The following is a 16,876-nucleotide window of genomic DNA, read 5'->3' as shown; positions in this document are numbered from 1 at the left end:
AGGCCACCACACTTGGGTCTGGAGAGTCTGCAAATAGTATCCCACAATCCTCTGAGCTGTACTTCCCAGCCCTTCAATTCCAAAACTTATCATTTACTTCCCAGGAACAGGAAGCAATCTCCTGGTTGAAATGCAGCTGCTTGGCATTTAGCCCTTCATTTCCACGTGGCCTGCTCAATTGGAAAAATAATCAGCACTCGGAATTAAGTTAGAGAAAATGATCACCAAAACACAGACTCCATGCACTGGGATCTGGAATTAACTTAAGATTTGAATTTGTACTTTGAATGTCTCCACTCTTGATTCAGTCTTAAAAAATGACAAACATATCAGTCCCTTAATGCTTGTTGTCTTTTAAAAGCGGACTTAGCCCTTTAGTATTAGAGACAGGAAGACCAAACAGATCAGAAAAAATTATTAGTATCACTTTGGTTCCTCTGTTTGTTTATTACCCTTGAATGCCACTGTAATTTGAGCATGATTTGCTAGTATAGCCTTTGTTCACCACAATTTTTTAATGCCCCATTTATGTAATTGTCTATAAATATTAATTTTATCCTCCTTGGATTTATTTTCTGGCCTTCGAATAAACTGTCACTGAAAATTTAGGTCAGTGTTAATGGGATTATGAAGTCTGAACTCTAATATTTTATAACCAGGATCTAAGGATATTTCTCACAGCAGCAGATCAATTTGTCCTAAAGCAGCCATATTTGGAACAGAATTAAACTTGTCAGGAAACACTATCACCTTTGAAAAAAATGATGAATTTTGATATGCAAAGCATTGTGGATAAAATTTTCAAAAACACCATAGTCCTATTTTCAGAAGTGACTTGGGCACTTAGGAGCATAAATCTCATTGAAAGCCAGGACTTAGGTTCCTAAATCACGTAGCCATTTTTGAAATTCTACCTTCTGACAGTACTACAAAGTTAGACAGTCTTAAGTTTCTGTATACAAGCTCTTCCCTGATTGTGATTTCGTCTTCCCTTCTGCTGCTTCTTCCCTTTTGAAAAAGGAGAGAATTCTGACCTAATGAGATGAGTCAGAATCTCTGCTCTTATAAATGGGTGAAACACCACTGAGGTCAATGAAACTACGCCTATTTATACCAACAGAGAATCTGTTCCTTTAACTCCTAGAACCCTCTGAGGTGGGAAGGACCCAGGGCTTGGGCTGCAGACTGGGCCTGGAAGCCTGCACTGCAATTAAACGGCCCCCTGGCCGAGCTCCATGAGCCCGAATCAGCTGGCATGGGACAGCCACTTTTAATTGCAATGTAGACATACCACTGGAATTCCAGGTCCCTGCAGTTCTGTCATGATGAATTAAGAGATTGCACAATGTGATTTGACCTCACATTGGAGAAGTTAGAAGTGGTGATTTTTTTTCTCTTTTAGGTTTGATTTTTTTTTAAAAATTCTGCTCTGTAAATTAAAATAGAGCTTTTATGAAGGGAGAAGTTTTCTAACTTTGTTTTGCCTAAGCAATGGGGTACTCCATGCAGGGCTGGCTCTACCATTTTTGCCACCCCAAGCAAAAAAAAAAAAAAAAAAGCTGCTCGGAGTGTGCCGCCCCAAGAATGGACAGAATGCCATCCCTTAGGATGTGTCGCCCCAGGCACGTGCTTCCTCCGCTGGTGCCTGGAGCCGGCCCTGACTCCATGCATTTCTGGACAATTTCTGCCCAGCTCAGTTTCACAAGGCAGACAACAGTATCATTAACCCCCTCTCCCCTAATAACTCCCAGTGATGGAAGTTATGATCTTATAACCATTCCTGTGACTAGAAATGGGCTTGGTGGATAAACCTTTCTAGGCTTCTATTGTTGCTCTTCTGTAGCTCTCTTTGAAAATGTGGGTGACTAGTTGCACACTTAGCATGAATAATTATATAATTGTAGAGGTTTTTTTTTTAAAAAAAAATAGTTTTCTTTATATGTCCAGGTCAGATTGGTGTAACTAGGTCTGAATTATCAGATGGCCCCCAAAGATAAAAGTTTGGTGGACCAGGGGAGACCAGCTGGCCACTGCAGAACAAGAGAGGGATGCGTCAGGGGTTCCTGGATGGAGGGGAAATTGCTGGGCAGGATATATGGGGAGGTATGAGGCTGAGCAGGGCTAGAGGAAATGGCGGGCATGGATGTGAGGTGGGACTATGTGGGGTATGGGGAGCTGAGTACAGGAGGAGGAAGAGGCAGGGAACCACTCGATCCTTTGAGGTGCCAGAGGGGAGTGCTACTGCACAAGCTAGGTAAGGTGTACTGCAGTGGAGCACTCCTCCTGCAGAGTCTAGGGGGACCTCTTACTTCTCAAACATCAGACAGGCTGCTCACCCAAGTTCCTGAGAAGGCAGGCCTCTACCATACATCTTCCTTAGCTTATAGAACCAACACCACCTCAAGTTTAGTGGGTCTGTCAGCTGGAGATGACAGCGAAGTGCTGTTGCACCTATGGGTATGTCTACACAGCAAAAAAAAACCTATGGCAGACCTGTGCCAGCCGACTCTGGCTCACGGGGCTCCGGCTGTGGGGCTGTTACATTGCTGTGTAGACTTCTGGGCTCGGGCTCCCACCCCACAGGGTCCCAGGGCCCAGGCTCCAGCTCAAGCCTGGAAGTCTACACAGCAGTGAAACAGCCCCACAGCCTGAGTCCCGCAAACTGGAGTCAGCCAGCCCGGGCCAGCCATGGGTTTTTCTTTGCTGTGTAGACACACCCTCTCAATTCTCCTCCAATGAGGCTATCCTGCCACTCTTCTCCCCTGCCACATTCCCTCTGCTCTGCTCCTTACACCTCCCCATGGACTTGCCACCTCTGTGCTCTTGCTCTTCCCAGCTCTAGTACCCCTCAGGCAGTTGTCATTCTGTGTCTGGAAGCCCATAGTTGAGATCATTTTCCATTGACTTCTGTGGCCAAAATTATGAAGAATGTAAATAACTTGCCCCCCCAGCTTTATTTAGAAAGGCTCCTATGTCAGAGATCTTAAAACTGAGTTCCTTAAGTTTGTGTGATCTTTTAGTCTGTGGGATCAGAGGAACTTTTGGACCAAAAATGCTAAATTTGGCAAACGCTTTGCAATTAGATCCTGGTCTTCTCTCAGGCCCTTTGCTTGATTACTGGAATAGACTAAGATATCATCTGGATATGCCACCACAAACTGGTCTAGGATATCTTGAAAAATGTTGTTGATCAGATGCTGGAAAGTGGCAGGAGCACCGGTGAGTCCAAAGGGCATTACCAAATTCTCAAAGTGTCCATACTTCGTTCTAAAGGCTGTCTTCCTCTCATCTCCCTCCCTGATTCAAACTAGAGTATGTGCTCTTCTAAGGTTCAGTTAATACCTATCCAGGAGCAGTGAGATTAATGGTAAGGGGTACTGATTATATTTAGCTATTTGGTGCAGTACCCAGTACTCAGTGCTTAATTTGTAATGAAAGAGGTGCCAGGGCTCAAGCAATTTTTTTTACACTCATAACTGATGCAGCAAGCCCAGAGGTGCTGGGGCTATGAACTGCCAACCCTAGAGGTGCTGGGGCTCAGCCCTGGCACAAATTAAGCACTATCTGTAGTCTTTTTCTTCTTCACCAAAAGTACAGAGGAGGTAGAGCAGCAGCTGAAACCTTTTGCTAGGTTTTCCTGGAGGTACTCCCTTAACATTGCTAACTCTGCTTCAGACTTGGTTCTGGGCTAAAGGTCGATGGGGCAATTGTTAACAAAATGCAGGGGTACTGAGTCTGTGTTCCATTTTTCTAAGATATCATGATAGTCTTGGTATTTTACAGTAAGATTTGATTTATTGTGCCGGGATGGAGTTTCTAGGTCCAGCAGGGTTGCTGCCATGTGGGGGGAACATCTGGGTTACAGGAATGGAACCCTCTGGCTTTATTTCTAGGGTTTCAAGTTCTTGAACGAGAAAGGAATTGTCCCTATGGAAGCTTGATGGAAAGGCAGTAACTCATTGAGACCACAGAATATGGGGATTGTGAAGAATAAGCTGCGGTGACCCTAAAAAGTCCAAGGTGAAATGTTAGGAGGAAATAATGTTAAACTGTAGGACTTTGAGGTGATCCCCAGTCACCACTTCCAGTGGTGCGGTCTCTGTGTAACCAGGCCTGATGCCAGTCAAGATCCATGTACTGTTTCTACCAGGTCCGGTTACCCTTGGGTTATATTGGGAGACTGATGGCCCAGCCCACAGAAAAATCCATAAAATTGTCCCCTGTTCCTAAATCAATCAAGGCCTATTGTATTGGAAAGTCCTGCTCTGACTGCACAATCTGCAACTGCAGTGGAGATGGAGACATGGAGATGGATGAGGAATTCCTGAGTTAGCATAATCTTGGGGTTTCTCCCTCATGGTACCCAGACTCGACTGGGTGTGGTGTTAGCCTCTTCCCTGTCATCAGGTTAGTAGGGGAATTGAAAGGACACTTGCATACTGCATGCCCTGCTCCTCCACAATAGAAGCAGAGGTTCTCCTGTCTTCCTAGTCTCATTCACTTGGGGATAGGCAGGGCCATTATATGTCAGCTGGTATGGACTTTACCCAGGGAAAACTCGCTTGGCCTTGAGGGCTGAGCTTTGGTAAATGATGGAAGTGGATGGTCTCCTCCTTCGTTCCAGTTGTGGGTCGTGCAGTCACATTTCTATCCAGATACATGGGTCCATGAAGGCCTATAAACTGGTGGGGTGTGTGTGTCAGTGGGGCCATCTGTGCCAGCTTGTCTTTTAATTCTTTGCAAAGCCTGAGCCAAAACTGATGGAAGAGTGCCACATCATTCCAGGTGGTATCTATGGCCAAATGTCTGAATGGGGTGACATAGGAAGGGGCTGACCCTAGGGTTTGCTGAAGCTTTCATAAGGCAGTCTCTGCCATGTGGGCTTTATGAGGGTGATTGAAAATACTGGCAAACATTTGTAAGAATGAGTCCCAGTTGGTCAATACCAAGTGATTCTGTTCTAAAAAAGCAAGAGGCCCATGCCAGGACCTCCCCAGTAAGCAAGCTCAGTACTAATCACACCTTAACTTGGTCTGTGATGTATTCCTGGGGCTGGAGCATAAACAGGAGTCCGCACTGGGTAATGAACCCATTACTCCTGAGGGCATTCTGCACCAAAAAAAAATAAAAATTCTGCACACAGTATTTTAAAATTCTGCAAATTTTATTTGTCAAATGTGGAGGCATGGCATTGGGGAGCACAGCCACTGGCTGCACAGAGGTGGGAGATCACTATACAGCTCCCCCCTCCGCCCCCAAGACATGGACTCAGCGGTGAGGCTGCACCTAACCCTGACACAACACAAGGACCGGGCCTGCCCCAGAAACACCCCAGGACCCTGCTCCTCCATGCCAGGTGCACCAGGTGTGGACAGGCAGGCTCAGCAAGGCAGGATCCAAGTGTGGAGGGGCTTAGTGTGGGGGGATCTAGGTATGGGTGGAGAGGGTTCTGTGTGGGGCAATCTGCGTGAAGGTGGTTGCGGCTCAGTGGGGGGGGTCTGGGTGTGGGGAGCTTAGTGGGGGGGGTCCAGATGCTGGGGGAGTGGGGCTCAGTGGGGTGGGGAGCCAGGTGAAGCTGATTGGGGCTTGGTAGGGCGGGGATCTGGGAGTGGGTGGCTTGTTGGGGTGGTCCAGGTGCAGGGGGAGTGGGGCTTGTTGGGGGGGTTCTGGATGCGGGAGTGGGGGTGAGGCTCGGTGGGAGGGTCTGGGTATGAGGGGTTCTGGATGCATGGGAATTGGGCAGATGGGGGAGCAGCTCCCTGTACAGTGATCCCTCCCCCTGCAGCTGAGGAGTGATGGGTGTAGGAAGCGTGGGGTGGGGACAGTTTACAGAGCTTCCTACAGCCGGGGGCGAAATCTGAGTGTAGGTCTGACAGCCCTGGATGTCGTGCAGGGGAAGAGGAAGTCCCGTCCTCCGCAGCCCAGGCAGGACTAGCAGCTGAGCCTGGTGTAGGGTAGGAGGCACCAGCCGGGTCTTTCCCAGTCCTGCCCCCTAACCCACAGTGATTTACCTCTCTGCCGGCTGCCCTGGACACCCAAAACATACTGCTGGGGAGGATCCTATGATTGCTCTTGTGGCTTCCCTTTGCTTCTCTTCAGAAAGCCATTTTTCTGCGGGGAAGCAAAGAAAATCTGTGGGGGACATTAGTTCTGTGCATGCACAGTAGTGTAGAATTCCCCCAGGAGTAACCCATGAAAATTACTGAGGGTGCCATCATATCTGTCTGGCAAAGGAACTCTGGGGCCTGTCTCCTGAGCTGGTGTCATAAGAGATGATGAGTGGTTACCCGCAGCTGCTCCGAGTGCTGTGGCTTGCTCCTGAAAGGAATGATTTCCCATCTGCAACTGTCATACTGGGTTTCTCAGTTTCTGGTTCTCTGCCTGGAGGGCAGTGATCTGCACCTGAAGACTCACAGGGCCCTGGGATGATGGCAAGGTGGGAGCCCCACTGGTGTCCATAGTTGGTCTGGGGGTTCAATAATGAGTCCCAGAGAAGACCAAGGTTGGTCTGAGCAAGCTGTCAGGGCCCATAAAGTGGGCAGTCTGACAAAGTGGTTGGAGCCAGGAGTAGATTCGGGGTCATGGTCCCACCAAGGGTCAAAGCCAGAGTCAGTCAGAAGCCATGCCAAGGGTCTAAGCCAGAAACAGCAAGTACAGTCAGGGCTAGGAAGCAGGACCAAGGCATGGTGACAGGAACTGGGATGAGGTGTGGTAGTAGGAACAAGACGAGACAGCAAGAACAAGGAGCAGGAACCAGGTGAGGAAGATGGGAATTGGTCTCAGAGGTCTGGGCAGCAACGGGCCTAGCAACTAGTTACTCAGACAAGGGATGGGACAGGAACAGGAAGCTTTATACCCACTGGTGTCCAATCAGCAGTCTGCTGTTAGTCATTTGAGCCTACTGAGTCAGTGAGTGTAGCTTCTGGTGGTTGGGTATTAACAGCAATTCCCTTATCATGAGCCAGTGCAGTGGATAAGGCTCATGCTTGGTGGGCCTGGGTTCAAGACCTCTAGTAGCCAACTTGTGTAGAGGATGTGCTGTGGCTGCATCAAGGATGAGGAGTGGTCACTGTGCACTACTCTCTGGTGATCCTTGGCTGCTGATGGCCCTTTTGGGGCTATTATAAATTATGGTGAGGATTGCCCCCCAGCAATCCTAAGGCTCATGAGAGTGTACCGTGCTGAGTGGCAGTGTGACACAGCTGAGTATCTGGGTCTTAGAACTCTTAAAATAGTGCAGAAATGTTTTTTTCATTATTCCTTCCCCCCCTCCCCAAATTGAATCTGGACTAGGTTACATGGTAAGAGTCTGGTAATCAGAATCAGTTATCTTCATCAGAAAAAAAACTGCTCTAGAGTGAACTGCTCTAAGTGGAAATCTCAATTCAACCTTAACTATGGAGCTGCTACCGGTGCCTCCATAATATAATTATAACATTGGGGACTTTGCGGTAATACAATAAAACAAAAACTCAAACCAAACCAAACCCCCCCCCCAAAAAAAAACAACCAACTCTGAACTGCCAAAAAAGGCAAAAGAAAGGATGGAAATAGGATAGGAGTTTTGAATTATGATCCAGAAACTGAAATGGAATAGAATTATTAATTTATTTTTTAAACATGCTCTTTGCATATGTTCTGTTAAACCAAACCAGGCAAGCTTTTAAGGGAGTTTCTATAAAGTCAGGTGAAGTGAAAATTCATCTAGCAAGAATATAACACTTTTATCAAAGGGTGCTTTTAGCAAGTGATTTTTCATTTAAAACAACAGTACATAAATGAGTCATAATTTTAAGGCCAGAAGGAACCACCAGATCATCTAGAAATGAAATCAACTTCAAAATATGTTTTCCCTTCCCCGTTTTGGAAGTAATAGTTAATGCATTATTTCAAGTGTACATTTGCGTCACTTGGATGTGAGGGAGGGTCACATGATGCTAATTTTTCTTTTCATGTTCTGTTCTGCACCTCATCATTGGACTAAATTATTTGGAAAAACCTTGATGTCCTTTCAAACTGTCTTGTGTGGGTGGGCAAGAAGCAAATGTTTTTATGAATATTTAAACATACTGGACATTTGATTCAAGCATTGCAATTAATGAAATATTTGCAATGCATGTTGAATATAACAAACGTGCATTGCAATTAACTGTTGCAGGACTATCGTGAAAGCAAGTCATCTTATGGCCTCATCTTGAAAGTGCTTGCTAACCTGGGAGAGGCTTTGCAGGGTCAGGCTCTTAATTTGCAGTCCATGTGCATTGTAGATTAAGTTTTAAGGGCCTGGTCCTTAACCCAGACAAAATTGCTGCCATTATTAGTTATAATAATAAATATTTCTGTTATCTTCCAACCAAGGATCTCAGTTTCTTTTGTGTACATGAAGCAATTTAGGTTGACTTTAATAGGAGTTTTGTCTGAGTAAGACTGTGTAAATCCATTTCCTGCAGGGAGTAGCTAAGTCAGGATCAGGGTTGATGGGTGGAAGCTGCTACATGTTCTCACTAGCCATCACTTCCTAGCCTTCTCCCCATACACAGATGCTAGTCCCCTAGGAGATCCATTCAGGCATAAAAGTAGAGGAAATGATACAGCGGACAGCTGACTATCCCCTTTTTGGCAACTAAATTTTGGGTAAGCACCCAAACCTTTGGGCTTTATCTAAACAGAGGATCTGAATGTCATTTTGAGGTTCCCTTGGGACCAGTACTAACAGCAGACTACGCACATAGAGAGACTGAATGATCAGGGGTTAGAGGATTAGCCTGGGATCTGGAAGACCTATGTTCAATTTCCTGTTCTGCCACAGACTCCCTGCGTGACCTTGGGAAAATCACTTAGTCTCTCAGGGTTCCAGCTGTACAATGGGGAGAAGCACTTCCTTACTTCACAAGGATGTACATTAAAAGATTTTGAGCATCTCAGATACTACGGTAATGGGAGCCATGAGGCTATGTCTACACTGAGTTATGGATGTGATTCCTCTGCCCATGTATGCATACTCATGCTAGCTCTCATTTAGCTAGTTTGAGTATAAATAGCAGTGCAGCCAGGGTAGCGTGGGAAGTGGCAGTGGATGCACGTCTGAGCTGTGCCAAGTATATACCAATGGGTTTCAGGCAAGTTTTACTTGGCATGGCTCAGACGTACCTCCACTACCACCACCAGTGCTACCGTAGCTACACTGCTATTTATACACACACTAGCTTTATGAGAGCTAGAATGAGTATGTGTACACAAGCAGGGGAATCACACTCCTAGCTTATAGTGTAGATGTAGCCTAAGATAGATAGATCTGTAAAAGAGAGGTAGAGCCTGAAGAGCCGTTGCTTCCATGTGGCAGCTATATTATTACATATTGTATGTTGAAGACCTCAGTAAGCTAATTTTAAGCTCCGCATATGTAACCTTTGGGTGGGCTAGAGTTCACTTCATTTCCTGTCTCCAGTGGTTTAAAAAAAACCCCAACTCCCATAGAAAGTAGCTGGAGACCCAGAGATCAGTCTCCAAGGATTTTCAGCAAGGATTGCACAGGGTCAACCTCCCCACATTCAAGTCCCAAAAGGAACTAAAGAAATAATTTAATTAAATAATGGTATGATAAAGAAACAAACAAAAATCTAATTTTTAAGCATGCCATGGCTATTTTATAATCCACAGACATTACTTTCACTGTTATACATGCTCACCTAAGACTCAGTCTTTGATCACCAAATCTATGCAGTCTGCTGAGTCTAAAACAACATATTCCCTCCACTTGCTTGTAGGAATCTTCAGTTGGAATCCATGCAGACTCTTCCTCTGCTGAAATCACTGTTAGCCAGTCAGCTAACTCATTAACCAATCACTCAGTTAAGTGTACAGATTTAAACAACACCCTGTTTCAAGAAAATACAAAACTTTCCCCATTACTACATTTAAAGAAAAGTTGGTGAATCAGACTACTTGAGACAATTTAACTAGAACAGTTTGGCTAAAATCAAAACAACATTCAAAGCATACAATTAAAATACAAGTTATTTTTCCCTTCCAATTTCCCCTTGCTATAATTAGCATTGTCCATGCTTCCCTGTTAGAGGGTTAACAATATCACTAACCTCCTGCAAAATGCTTCAGGGTACGTCTACACTACTCGCCGGCGGGTAGTGATCAATCTATCAGGGATCGATTTATTGCATCTAGTGTAGACGCGATAAATCGATCCCCGATCGCTCTGCCGTCGATTCTGGAACTCCACCACAGCAAGAGGCAGAAGCGGAGTCAATGGGGGAGCGGCGGCCATCGATCCCGCGCTGCGAGGACACGAAGTAAGTGATTCTAAGTCTATCTAAGATACGTCGACTTCAGCTACTCTATTCTTGTAGCTGAAGTTGCGTATCTTAGATTGATTTCCCCCCCCCGCCCCCCCAGTGTAGACCAGGACTCATCTGACCCCAGCAACAGGGAACCAAAACTACCACACCCAATTCCAGAAGCTTCTGGATGTGGAGTGCTAAATCTGTCTAGCAACAATGGCCCAGACACAACTCACTCCTACCTCCCCCAATGGATCTCTTAAAGAGATATTTCCCTATTAGGCACATGGGTTACATATAATCACAAAGGGGTCCCAAAGATCAAATTACTTTTCCTGTGAAAACTGCCTAAATTATAACTATAATTATAGTTCAACGTCACAATAAGAGTTGCTGTAAAATGCCTTGTGTTTCCCTAACTGCTGCAGAAGATAAAATGTCCTATCAATTTAAGTGGCCCTATTGTAACTTTTGGCCCTCTAAGGTTTAAGAATAAATACTAAAGTCCTTGTATTTAAAGAATTTATAAACTTGTAAAGTTCTTAGAGGAATTTACAAATAGCTATTTCAGAAGTACCACACTGGATCAACTTGCTTCTTTGGAAAGAGTGAAAAAGAAATGCATGATATAAGTAACCGCAAAAACTAATACAATGTTGCATAAAATGAATTCCAAATGCTTTCTGATGTAACTTCAGATGCTAACGATGGATATATTGATGCAGTTTATATATTTTAAAAAGGAATAAATTTTTTCAAATAATATTCATGATTTATGTGTGTGTGACTCTTTTATTTTATAATGGATTTTTCTGTTAATTTTTGAACATTTTGCCCTGGCATTTTGTGTGTGTGTGTGTGTGTGTGTGTGTGTGTGTGTGTGTGTGCTGAGACTTTGCTAATCAAAACCTTGTAGAAAGAGCAATACTATTTTATTTAATTATTCCATAACATAGCCTTTTAAGTATCCCTAGTTTTCAGATCTCTGTGTGTGTTTGTGAAATCTAAATTTCTCTCTCTCTAAATCACCTGTCCCCCTTTTCATGTGTGATGGCTCATTTATAAACCAGGAAGTTATATTCCTGTTTTATACACTAACTCAATGTCTGATATGTCTATCTTTAAGGTTTTCATGGTTACTGATTTCTCAATGTTTACCTTTCTTTTTTCAAGTAATAAACACCCTTAATCATCTTTTTAGTAATATCTCTAATATCTGTATGAGAAAGCTAATATTCTCAGGGCCGGCTCCAGGCACCAGCCCAGCAAGCAGGTGCTTGGGGCGGCCAAGGGGAAGGGGCGGCACGTCGGGTTGTTCGGCGGCGGATCCCTCTCGGAGGGAAGCACCTGCCGCCGAATTCCCGCCGAAGAAGAAAGTGGGGCGATGGAGCTGCCGCCGGGGTGCCGCCGATCGCAATTGCGATTGCAGCTTCCCCCCCCCTCCCCCCCGTCGCTGCTTGGGGTGGCAAAAACCCTGGAGCCGGTCCTGAATATTCTAGAGGTCCAGTGAATGTTTAGGAAGCACAAGAAGTGGAAGATTGGTCCCCAGATGTGTTGCTTTAGGAAGCAGAAGCCTCTTCCCTGCCAGCATCCTGCTCTGTGCATAGGACCAGATCAGAGTCCTTGGGATGAGGGAGAGTCTATACTTTGTCTTAGCTTCTATATCCTCAGCAAAATTAGATTTAGTTACCTTTTTCCTATTTAAAAAAGAGTGGGTGACTCATATATAAACTGGGTCATATGATGTTTTGTAAACTGAAGGTTGAGAAGCAATTTCTTGAGACCTTAACAGATTGCTCCTTGAACATTGCTTCTGGAACACACAAGAGCAGCAGCAATGTAGACCTAAGTAACACAAAGGCATCAGCTTGATATGTAACTATAGCTGGGTAGTCAGTAAAAGCAACCAGTATATAATAGTTTCAGCATCCTCAGCACAGCTAGCACTGTGACTCTGTATTTTAGAAATGGGGAGAAAAAGCTAGTCAACAACTGAGGAAGGAAATCAAAATCCTGAGATGCCGCATGGAAGCTACTTACACATGCTGTAGAAGAGATATGTGGCACATATATTTCTAACAAAAAGAGAAGCAGAAAGTCAAGTTACTGGGTGCTAAATGCTATTTGCAAATAAAATCTGGAAGAACTGTGTATCTGTACCATAGCATATGGATTCATATGTGAGTTTAGAAATCAAACATAGCATAAGAAAGCATTCTCAGGTGGCTGCAAATAGTCTGTTCATGGCCAACTAACGGAAATGATTTGGACCCTGTATGCAATGATAGGCAATGATGATATATGTTAGCACATTATCGGTTCCTCTTTCTCTAAATATCTCCCTCTCCCCCTTTTCTCCCACAAATGTGTTTAAATACAAGTGTGTGTGTGTGTGTGTGGGAGGGGGGAACCACAATAAAATATAGTTCTATTAAACCCAATGTTATCCCACACAGGAGGATAATCAACTCAAAATTTGCACTTTTTAAAATTTTTATTGTACCAACTGTTTAACATCTAAGGCAAGAGAAAAAATAGACATTTTAACTTCTTTATGCATTTGGCAGCACTTTGTGCTTAATCAACTTCGCAATTTCCACTATTGAGTCAGTTTCTGTTGTTTGGGTGTATCTTTAATACAGCAACAGGGAAGAGAAAAATATCTATTTTTTAAAAATAGGAAAATGTAGTTCTAAAATCACAGAAAATAGCATGAGGGTTCTGGGGCAAATGTGGTAGCTAAAGGTAATTTTTTTTTAAATACTGGGTGGATCTCAGGTTGACGGGATCCCTTTTTTAAACTCTTCTATTTTTGCTATTTAATTGCTTTACAAGTGTTTTCATGTTTGGCCTTATTCTAACTGAAAACTTTTAAAATATGTCTCAGGATGCAGAATAGAAAACTGCGACTCTTGCTTTAGCAGAGACTTTTGCACCAAATGCAAAGCTGGCTTTTACTTACACAGAGGCCGTTGTTTTGGAGAATGCCCGGATGGATTTGCATCCTTAGAGGAAACTATGGAATGCGTGGGTGAGTATCTTTGCACAACTCTATCATAGCAGTTATTTTAACACCTGTATCTTTATGAAATGCCTGCTGGATTTATTCTGCACTTCTGATTCCAAAATGCCTTATTAATTGGGTTTGAAATTTATAATAGTCTTGTGCTGACATTTTGAATTCTCTAGATATTAAAGGGGACAAGTTCAAGTAATTACATCACACAATTTTTTTTCTTACTAACATTGGTGTATATATACTAGATGAAACTACTAATGTAATCCAGCTCTCTTTTTTTATCTCAATAAATTAGTCACTGTTCTCAGAAAAACATCTCTCTCTCTAACATTGTGACTTTCTCTAGGTTTTTAAATAGCACAATATTGGGGTGCTCTGCCCTATGCCTACACCAGAGTTTGGTCAATTTTATTACGTCACCATCATCAGGGTCTTATACCTTGGCTTTTTAAAAACCTCATCCTCCTGAAAATGTATAAACCAGGCCTTTACATATAATATATATAATTATGGGGTTGGTGCACTCCTAAGTCTACCCATGCAATATCTGTTGCCCAGCCACAGGCTGGCTGAGTTCATACTGAGCTGGGAATTTTAACTCTGCCTTCATTCAGCTTTTTCTGAAGCCCTCTTCTCTTTCCCATGTCACATGTGTAGAGGGCAGGATGGGAGCAGAGAGAGGATTTGTCTTTCCAGCTCGTGGTCCTTGCTGGGTGGCCCTAGTAGTGCTGCTAATCCCAGTGTGTTCTCTTTGCCTCTCCCCTGTATCCCCAAGCTGTTGAAGGGAAAAATAGGAGCACATGAAACCTGGCAGGGGGTTACTGCTTGCGAGGCCCAACAGCCAAGAGGAAATGAACATGTGCTTCCACATCCACACACACAGGGCACGTGGGCTAGGATTAAAGGACAGAGATAGGGAAACTGAATTCACCTCACCACCTCCCAATGTCTGAATAGCTCCCATCTGCAAGAGTACGGTGAGTACTAATTGCAGATTCTGTAAAGCTACTGAACTGAATTCCTGCCATGGCTTTGGATTTACTTCAGAAAAGGAGTGACTCCCAGTTTAAAGCGTTTAAAGTTTATAAAACTAAGCCAACATTGCTGACTCCTGAGTGAGTCTCATGATATTTGATATTTTTGTTAAAGCTCCAGCTCGTAATGTGAGGCACTCTCTCCTGATAGTCATGCCTAGTGGTCAGAGCAGAGGTTGACACCAGATGTCAGGGCAGGCCTGGGCTGAGGGTAGCACTAGAACCGAGATTTGAGGAGAGGCTGGGGTCAGAACCGAGATCATAGTCTGTAGACAAGCCAGAAGTAGTACTGTAGCCAGAGTCCAGCTGCAGGCCAGAGGTTGAAGATGGGTGGTTAGAAACCAAATCAGTACTGTACCTGGAGTCCAGATACAGGCCAAAGGTCATAGCTGGGTGGTCAGAGTCCCATGGGGTCAGGAGGTGGAGGCAAGGCCTGGAGCAAGGTCAGAGCAGGGCAAGGAAAAGACTGGAACAGGGCTTGGGCAAGGCTGGGGCAGGAGCAGGCTGAGAGAATCTGATACACTGGGAGATAGCAAGAGGGTTCTTGGTCAGGTAATGCTATTGTACAGACTGATCTATAGCTCTGGCGGGACTGGGAAAATATCAGAGCCTGGGGGGTCATCTGACCCACGCTCCACTCAGGGATAGGTTGCTTCCACATGCTTGATGGCTGAGTCACTGCAGGCTCTGGGAGGGGTAAGTCAGTAAAGCTGGGTTGTTGCTGCATGCCGGCATGCTCACTACAGTTCTGTTGGAGGGGAACCCATTGAGGCTCTGGGTGGGCGGGTGTGGGCCTGCCTTTACTAAAGGCTCTCCCCTGCAGCATAAGAGGGAGGGGGCACCAGACCCAGGCCTCAACTAATGACAAGGGACAACAAAAGGAAAAACAGGGATGGGAGTGAAGGTCACCGGGATAAAATCTGGGATCCAAAGGGAAACACCGAGCAGAGAACTTCGGACAGCACTCACTGCTTCTCCAGGGAGCCAGTGGACACAGCCCAGAGGAACTTTGTCTGGAGATGTGACTTGAAAAGGGATCAGAAATTGGCTTCCGGTCGCAAAGCCCCTCCTCCCCACAATCCAGTTCCTCCTCCTGGTATGGTAGAGGACCACCTTAGCCAGCCCCAGGAAGAGGTTGATGAGGCGGTCTCGTGACTTCATAGGATCACAGACAGGGTGTGTATAGATCAAGATGTGTGGGGAAAGTGCAGCCACACCTTACAAAGGTTTTGGAGGAGCTGGATGAAGGGCTTCTCCAGTCTGATGCACCCTATATAAATGTGCACCAGGGTCTCCCTCTCACTGCAGAAGGGTCAGGTGTCAGAGGAAGAGGTGGTGAACCGTTCCAGGTACACATTTGTGCTCACAGCTCCGTGAAGGAGCCACCAACTAATATCCCCAGTGGGTCATGGGATCAGAATGGAATATTTACCCTTCTGGGGTGGTAGGAGTTCCCTCCAATTGGTGTCAGGGTGGAACATGAGGGCAAGGAAATGCAGGGTGTGGAGCACTAGTGCACACAGACGTTTCCTGGGGACGATTCAGAGGCAGACTGGCTGCATGTTGTGCAGCTGGTTCAGGTGGTATGTCAGGGGTGGCTTGCAGGGCAGGGGCCCAATGATGAGGTCCGGAGGGGCAGGGGTAAGGTGCAGGTGGGGAGTATCCTCCCGCAGGACTAGAGGAAAGTGTGATAGATGGGCAATAAGGCTGCCCATGCCTCCTGGAGCACACGATGGGGAACACGAGGGTGGTGAGTCCCATGCACTGGCTGAGCACTATGGAGTCCACCCAGTCCCTTCAGTCATAGTCCAGGAGGTCTCTGATCCTGGTGGCACTAGCCAGGACCAACCTCCGATGCACCAAGGGGGGACTCCACCTAGGGTGACCAGATCACTGACAGGAAATATCGGGACGCGGGGGGGCGGGGAGGGGGGGGGAGGGCAAAAAAAAAAAAGCTGTTTTGTAGGTGCCGGGGGAATTAGCAGGCCCCGGCCGTGCCGTGGCCGCTGCCCCCCCTCCCAGGCACATGCGGCACGTCCTGCCGCCTTGTGGGGAAGGAGCTGCTGGAGCGAGAGGCGCGGAGCTCCGGACCCCAGCAGTGGTGGGGGAGAGCGGCTCAGGGCCGCACGAGTGGGCACGTAAAGTTTATCGGCTGGGGGGGGACCCCGGCTGGCTCCTCGCCCTGCCCTGTAGGGGGGTAGTGTCCCCACCCCGCGCCAGCATGTTCCGCCAGCCGCCACAGGCCAGGTAAGGACCCGAGTCCCCCCTCCCGCCTTGTCCTGGCTCCTCAGCTGAGCGGCATTCCTCCTCCCTCCCAGGCTTGCAGCTGGAATGCCGGCGCAAGCCTGGAGGGAGGGGGTGGTGGCTGGCTTCCAGTTCCTGGAGCTGGTGAGTAGGGGCACCAGGTGGGCAAGGGGGGCTGGCAAGGGGGCTGCTCCCCCAGGAGGGCGACGGGGGGGCTCAGCTGAGGAGCCAGGACGAGGGGGGGGGGGGGGACTCGGCTCCTTACCTGGCCTGCGGCGGCTGAT

General features: G+C 46.2%; 1 protein-coding gene across 2 annotated transcripts in view; it reads left to right on the top strand.

Annotated features, from left to right (window-relative positions):
* Positions 1-16,876, top strand: part of RSPO2 (R-spondin 2) — a 164,653-nt gene that overhangs the window by 73,715 nt on the left and 74,062 nt on the right. For both annotated transcript variants that reach the window (XM_029913429.1, XM_024194490.2), the window contains exon 4: positions 13,183-13,326. In XM_029913429.1, coding sequence (XP_029769289.1) covers positions 13,183-13,326 — 144 coding nt within the window. The remainder of the gene's footprint in view (positions 1-13,182; positions 13,327-16,876) is intronic.

The sequence above is a fragment of the Terrapene carolina genome, unplaced genomic scaffold, assembly GCF_002925995.2.
Source record: "Terrapene carolina triunguis isolate 2854851 unplaced genomic scaffold, T_m_triunguis-2.0 Scaffold58, whole genome shotgun sequence".
In the NCBI taxonomy this organism is placed as follows: domain Eukaryota; kingdom Metazoa; phylum Chordata; order Testudines; family Emydidae; genus Terrapene; species Terrapene triunguis.
This window is presented reverse-complemented; position numbering and strand designations above follow the sequence as displayed.